The sequence below is a fragment of the Lipotes vexillifer genome, unplaced genomic scaffold (genome assembly GCF_000442215.2).
Source record: "Lipotes vexillifer unplaced genomic scaffold, Lipotes_vexillifer_v1.1 scaffold687, whole genome shotgun sequence".
Lineage (NCBI taxonomy): Eukaryota > Metazoa > Chordata > Mammalia > Artiodactyla > Lipotidae > Lipotes > Lipotes vexillifer.
In genome coordinates, this window is record NW_006782674.1 from 797,495 (window position 1) to 804,994 (window position 7,500).

Here is a 7,500-nt window from a genome sequence, read left to right on the forward strand (position 1 = left end):
AGGAATGCCAGACCAAGGCAGGAGGAATGGGGATTTTTAAAAAAGAGAAGAAAAGAAACATCCTTCAGTTCCCAGGGCACCCCTCCACACAGCCCAGCTCGGCAGCACTGCCAGCCGGTTGCCACTGGCAACCAGGCAATCCTACTTTTCTGGTCCCAGATATAATCATCGTAATCAATACAGAGTATTTATCCCACTCTTTGGTTTCAAGGAACTCAAAGCTTTTCACATCTATTATTCTTTCTTCACTAACATGGGGGAGACGTGGGGAGGAAGTGTGCATGCAGGGGGAGGGGTGGGCAAGGACTAAACTGCTGCCTCTATTTAACAGATGGAAAAACTGAGGGAAGGTATAAGAAGGGGCAGGCTGTAAAGTACTGCCCATGAGCAGAGAGTACTGTTAACGGTGATTGGCAGTTGATGGTGCTTTCACGTATATGCTGCATCTACTTCTCACACCATCCATCCCTGGGAGGCAGGCTTATTTCATCCTCTTACAGATGAGGCCGGGAAGATTAAGCGATTTGTCCAAAGTCATACAGCTAGAAATGGCATTGCTGAAACTCGAATTGGGGCTTTTGAGTTCCGTGTCAGTGTTTTGTTTTGTTTTTTTCCCCCATAACATCTCTGCAAAGAATTATAATACGCTCTTAGAGTTATGTCTCTTCTACGTGTTGCCATCATACCACTGTAAATGCTAATCGTTCTGCTTGCTCTTATGTAGGTAATTCTCTCAAGCTCTGGTTGATACCAGTGCTCGATCGGCAACAGGGACAAAACGACAAGGTTAAAGCATTCGACTGGGTTGACAAATTTAGGAGCTACATTTCATTTCCGAAGTTCTATGGATATCCCCTTACCAAAGTAAATTTTTTGAAAAAAGAATCAATATTTTTGACTGTGAAAATCATTCATCACTTTTGACAACTATGTGATATTGCCTGTTACTACAGCAACTGGTTTGATGTCACCCTTTTATCATAATGGCCAAAGTGATGCTGGAAACATGGCTTTGGGTCCCTAAAGTGGGCGAGGCACATCCTCAACACCTTCCATCCTAAAATAAACCCCAGCAAAGGCTTCGGTGCCCATCTTGCTAGTTAGTGCTAAGCAGGCAGCTTGAGGCAAAAGGACAGCAAATAAAACACACCTGAGAGAGGACACGTGACCGTGAGCAGAGCCATTCGAAACAGGATGTTTTTCTGGGTTTTATGTGTAGTACGGACACCACCAAAAGAGAAGAGTGGCTGGCTCGCGTCTGAAGCTGCCACTCTGTTCTCAGAACAAAGAATCAGCTGGACACCACCTTACCTTTTACCATCTTCCTAACTTAGAGTGAGGCTCGTTTTACTGCTTGGAAGGAGAGGCCCCCAGACAGAAGAGCCCACCTGGGACACCCCAGACCTCCTGAGAAGTGAGGCGAAGGGATTCGGGCCATCCCTTGCCCTCCTAATATCTCATCTACATCTCCCTGGATTTTGGAAAGAACTGCCACACTGGGGAAGTCCCTCTGTACCCTCATTATACTCACTTGACAAGGCAGAGGAGGAAAATTAGAAACAAAATGCTCCCCATGCCAGAACCCAGGCTAAGGATACGCAGAGAGAAACGTTGGGGATCCAGATCCCTAGGGATTGACAACGGCCCGTGACAATCAATCAACGAAGGTTCGGCACCTGTTAGTGCAATGACGGTAACCGCCGTTAACCCCAGCTGGCCGCCCACCTCACGGTCACGGCCCCTCCCGACTCCAGGACACTGTCTGCCTTTGGTCTCCCCTCGCCCTGTTCCCACGTTTCCTCAGCTCCTGACGTTGTGCCCTTGTCTCCCGGTCCTCAACCCCAGCCCCCTCACTGGCACCAGACCTGGCACTTCCAGCATCGAATTTCAATGCTCCCTTTGGCCACAGTGTGCACCCAACCCCTAGCTGCACGGCTTTCTGGCACAGTTGGGTGCCCACCTCACTTGTAGCTGGGGCCCAGCCCACATTAGCCAGCCTGGTGGCTTCCCTGCCATGCCCATGCCCATGCCTGCTGCCCACGGTGGGGAGGCAAAGAGGGAGGAAAGGTGGGTGAAAGTGCCGTAGGCACTGTGCAGTGTCTCTCCCAGAAATTTAGCAAAACTCAAACTTAGACATGCAGGTTCTCCAAGACAAAGGCCAGTCTGGGGCTCTCGGTTAAGTCTTGTGGGTCCAAGTCCGTCTCACGATAGATTCCCGACAATGATGACTTCTTTACTTTGTATAAGACTTGTTCCTTTCCAAAGAGCTTGCCCTCTGCTGTCTCTTTTTAGATTGATACCATCCTTGGGATGGATGCGGTCAGACCTAAGGACGTGATCCTCATTTTGCTGTCTGGAGACACTGAGGCACACAGGGTTGAATGATGATGTGCTGAGTCAGAATGTCACACTTTGCTCCGCTCTCACCAGCCTTGGCTACGTGAGCGTGACCCTGGGTGGGTGTAGGTATGGAGGAGTTAGAGGATGAGCCCCCCGTGCAGGCGGAACACTTGAGCCACGCCTGAATTCTGGCCTGCGTGATAACCCAAGTCCACACTCTGGTTTTTCACCTGCAACGTGCACCCCATGCCCGCCTCCTCCTCCCAGCGTCTCTGCTCTGGGGCCACACTGGGGGGCAGGTGGAGCTAGGGTCCACCTTCCCAGCCCTGCCCACCTCTCCCCCGCCCCTCTCCACGCACAGAGGGCACATCTCAGGGCCTCAGACTCTGCTTCTGGCATCCAAATACACCAGCTGTATCTTAAGGATCACAGCAGGAAGTACGTGGGCCCTGCCTCAGGCTTCCTGGCCACGCAGGGCCACGTCCCCATTTAGAAGGGCAGCTTTGTGGCAGAGGCTGGCTGACATCCGAGGTCCTCATCCGAGGAGGCTGTGGGCCCACAAACTCCTGCCAAACATGTAGCCATAGCCTTGCAGTAAAAACCAAGGTGGGGAGAGGAGAGAGATTCTGAAATCTGGACAACATCAAGAGCTGGTTTCCATGACAACGCTCCATCTTACTGCAGCCTGTTCTAATCAGTGCTCTTGATGGGGCCTTCAATCCCATCCGTGGTGGCCCCCCCTCGGGCCGGCTCTTCCCCCGCAAGAGGACCACTAACACCCTCCCATTACCCCAAATCCTATAAGGGAAGGGAGGCCGGAGCTTACAGGGTGAGGTTTGTTGGGTGGGGGGGGGGGGGGGAAGATGAGGGGCATCCAAGAAAGTGGAAAGTGGCAGGAAGACTTAAGGGTCACAGCCTGACGGAAGTGTGGGAGTCGTCTGTGTCCGAGTGTGTGCTGGGACTGCCCGTGTCGGGGATGCTTATCTGGGATCTGGTCACCCACCCCCCGGGCACCCGCGGGACACATGAGGGCACTGGCCAGTGTACCAGCGTGGCTGCCTGTGGGCACGTCAGCTGAGCCCGTGCACACACCCCCTCCCCCTTTCCGGTGCTCTGGGATATTCTCTTTTCTCTTCTCTCTCGTCTCTCGCAAAGCCCCAAAGTCCAGGGATAAGTCCTGTGAGGCAGAGGCGAGGGTTGGGCCGGTGCCCAGCAGGAAACAGGCACTGCAGCCTCCAACCCTAGCTCCATGGTGTCGGGGATGGAAAGAGCAGTGGCCCTGACGTTCTCCAGAGTTACACTGCAGTGAAGTGTTTATGGCTTAGGGACTCCGCACAGACTCCAGGCTCCTCAAGTTCCCAGAAAATGACCGGTGACTTACAGGTTTCCCTCTGATCCACAGATGGGGCCTCAGAGGCAAACAGCTCGCTGAAGTCACCCACTGAGCCTGGTGCCCCAGAAAAACTGAATTCCCTTCCCTCTGCACGCTCCGAGCCGCCCTCTCCCTCCCCCGTGCCCATCTGGCATCATCACCCAAACACGCTGCAAATCAGAGGACATATGACACACTGCACTCCGTCCCGCTCTGAAGGGAGTCGGACTCGGGGGACAAGGGATCTGGTTTATATTTTAAGCAGCTAGAGGGAAAAACAGGGGACTGATGAGGTAAGGCAATGGCAATGAACACGGTGCAGCTGTCCAAGATAATTACGCCGCCTTGCCGTCCTGGAGCCGGGAGAGAGGGACACAGGGAAAGGCCTGTCCCGTAGATTATGAGCAATGGGGACAGAGCCAGTCGCTCCAGGAGTGCCAGCTCTCTACCTGCACCCTAGCTGCAAGGGCTGCCACCACCACTGGAAACACAGCAGAAGGAGCCAGAGGGGTGGAAGGTCCCAGTCAAAGCAAGGCTGTCTTCCCCTAAATTTCCAACCCTTGGAGAGTCCCAGAGAAAAGTTCCCGTTCCAGCCTTCCCCAAGTTGCTACAAGGAGAATCGGGGCACTGAATTTTAGTTGATGGCTGACCATTCAAAGACATTGGGAGATCTGAAATCAGCACGAGGACAGAAATTAGTGAGAAGGTTACTGAACAGGAGAGAGAAGGGAGAGGCTTTAAGGGTGTCTGCCACACACTAGGAATGACTGTTGAAATCCTGGCTCCCCCAAGCTGGGATGGGGTCCATGCAGTGGCTTCCCAGCCGCCATACTCCATCGAAGGAGACAGGCATTTCAGGGCTGAGGACACTTGGACTCCACCACTGCAGGTGCTGTGCAGGGCCATCTGGCTTGGATTTGACTGAGCTTCCTGGCTCCAGTGCCCCAGGGATGTTCCACTTCACACAAGCATGACTTGTTCTTGACTTTGGACCTGACGTTATGGGTACCGAAGACCAAGCTTGGGGAATTCCATTCTAGGTCCCCTTCCTGGGTTCCCTGAATCCTCAGATGAGGAAGGCTACTAGCTGACTCTGTGGAGGGGAGAATCCAATCCAGGGGACCCACTAACTAGCATTGGGTGTCTGTTTCACTCTTGAAAGAGACTCTCCAGAAACACAACAGTCAGGACACAGAGCATCCAAAGTCAGATCCTGAAACATCCAGGTCTTTGCCAACTGTCAGAAAGCAGCTCACTGCCCCTCCCCTTCACGGTCCGGAGCTGAAATTATTAAAGGCCCTGATGAAACTGAATTTCGAGGGGCAGAAATCTAGCAGGGAGGGATGTGGTCACAGTTTGTGTGTGTGCGAACACAGACGCACACTTTCTTACAAATGAAGCCGCAAAAATTGGTGGTGTGTGGGTGTCAGAGTTGCGACTGTGCATAGCTCAGGATCAGGAATGAGAGGAGAGCTGCACCCGATGCAAAAAAAGCTGCCGGATCTGAACCACGAGATCCCCTTTGCCCCCTGCGCCCTGATTGATTCTTCCAGCTCCTCCCTCTGTTGGCTCACCCAGTGCAAAGTAAGCAGAGATCTCCCTCATTTCTCCCTCCCCAGGTTGACGCAAACCACTAAGTGCCCACAACCTGAAAATAGAGGAAGACCCAGAGGTGGGGACCACGATGATGAGGGTGCACACTGTCACCCGAGCAGTGTCAGCAGGCTGAGGACAGGAGTTGAAGGACAGGGCGGGAGAAGTGGCAGGAGCCGCATTCAGCGCGTGGTTGTAGTGGTAGGAGGATGGCTCCCATCTCTTTGACAAAGAGTCCATCCTGACTCTGGGGGAAACTGGCCGTGGCTTTGAGAAGCTTGTCTTGGGTACACTCCCTGCGGGAGAGTCTTAGCACAACTTACGGATATGAAAGCACGTAAATGGGTTTGCACACAATGTGCCAAAAGCACATGCTGGTAACGTGAGGTTAAAGGGTGAGACTCTGGTTAAAATGTGACCACTTGGAGCTTCAATTTCCTCATCTATGCGATGTAGATAATACTAAGTAATGGTTGGTTGCTTTTATCACATAATCCACGGATAAAGCACTGGGCACAGTGCCTGGCATGTAGTAGGCACTCAATAAACGTTCATCTCTTTCATTGCTATTTTCCAGGCTTCCATTGTCAAAGGTCCAAAATGACACAGCAAAAATAAAGGGGTGTTAGATGCATAATGGTGTTATTTGCAGCACAGTTATTGTTCACATTACCCACATGGAACGGCTCACCTCCTAACCACACAGTGAATATTAGCATAAGATGATAATTCTAGCCAGATAATCTCAGTATTAGCCTAACACATTTAAAAATGTCATACAGCACCATGGTAAAGCAAGGACTCTGATAGTAGACTGTGGTAGTATACCATATTTACCACTTGCTAGCAACTGGCCTGGCTTAGCCCATTTTCCAGCACCTACTAAGAGCCTAATAGATTTTTTTTTTTTTTTTTTTGGTACGCGGGCCTCTCACTATTGTGGTCTCTCCCATTGCGGAGCACAGGCTCCGGACACGCAGGCTCAGCGGCCATGGCTCACGGGCCCAGCCGCTCCGTGGCATGTGGGATCTTCCCGGACCAGGGCACGAACCCGCGTCTCCTGCATCGGCAGGCGGACTCTCAACCACTGCGCCACCAGGGAAGCCCCCAATAGATGTTTTAAAAAATTAAAATTTCGCATGGTTTTAAATGTGTTTTATATTGACAATTCTCTTCTTGACCTCATGGTGGTTGTTTTTTTTTTTTTTCAATCTCCTTTATGACTGTCAGCATATCAAGACAAAAAGTTTTGCTCAAATCAACTGGTTATTGCTGGAAAATAAGTTGTTAAAAGGCTTTTACATGATGGTGTCGAAGGTTTAACAGGCTGTGACTCTATGAAGCACGTGGATGTATTCATTCTTCAACCAGCATTGAGACAAACTGTCACGCCCCTTTTAAACCTTCTATCCCAGGCAGCAAGTGTTAACTCACCGTTATTACCACGTATAATGTATAACGTGCTATACTATCAGCCAGAACGTTAAACGTCCCTGGTTCATTCAGAAACTGCACGTCTTGTTTTATCTCTGGCCTGGAGGGAATTGAGAAGCAGAAAATAGTCTCTGCCAGATCCAGCTGCCCTGACACTTGCACCTCAGCTGGCAGATGCCGGGGCTTCAGACACATGGACCACAGATGTTGCAGCCCACCCTGCCCGGGCTCGGCAGTCATGGAGGCCAGCCCTGGAGAAAGAAATCATCTCTGGGAGCCTCACAAAATGCTCCAGGCTGTCTGCAGACAGGTACCCCAGAAGGGGTGACCATCTGCACTTTAGAATACATGAATAAGTGGTTATCCATATAATATGTGTATACACACACACACATATACACGTCCAAACACATACATACACATATGAACATAATACATACATATATAATACGTACACATACATATGCATAAATCCATGCATATGCATATATCAGTGCATAACTACACTTCCTATTCACCTCAAGTGACACAGCTGCCAGGGATGTTTGTGGGAGAAGGAAAGGCATTATCTGCAGCTCAAACAGCTTCTGGAACCAAAACGTTTGCAAACCACTGGTTAAGGGGGCAAGCCCTGAACTCAGATCAGGTGATAGATGATCGACCAAAGTCCGTGGTAGTAATTCTTTCTGCTCTCTCCTCCCTTCCCTTTCCCTAAAGCCACTAGCAAATGTTTTAATACAGTTGCCTTTTTTACCTGTGGT

At 50.9% G+C, this 7,500-nt stretch overlaps 1 protein-coding gene across 3 annotated transcripts in view; it reads right to left on the bottom strand.

The window, feature by feature from the left end:
* The window catches only part of PLXNA4 (plexin A4), a 382,796-nt gene that overhangs the window by 310,035 nt on the left and 65,261 nt on the right, over nucleotides 1–7,500 (bottom strand). Inside the window, exon 3 of one of the 3 annotated variants that reach the window (XM_007455356.1) lies at nucleotides 4,951–4,963. The exons of the other annotated variants lie outside the window; for them this stretch is intronic. Coding sequence (XP_007455418.1) covers nucleotides 4,951–4,963 — 13 coding nt within the window. The remainder of the gene's footprint in view (nucleotides 1–4,950; nucleotides 4,964–7,500) is intronic. 3 annotated transcript variants of the gene reach the window in all.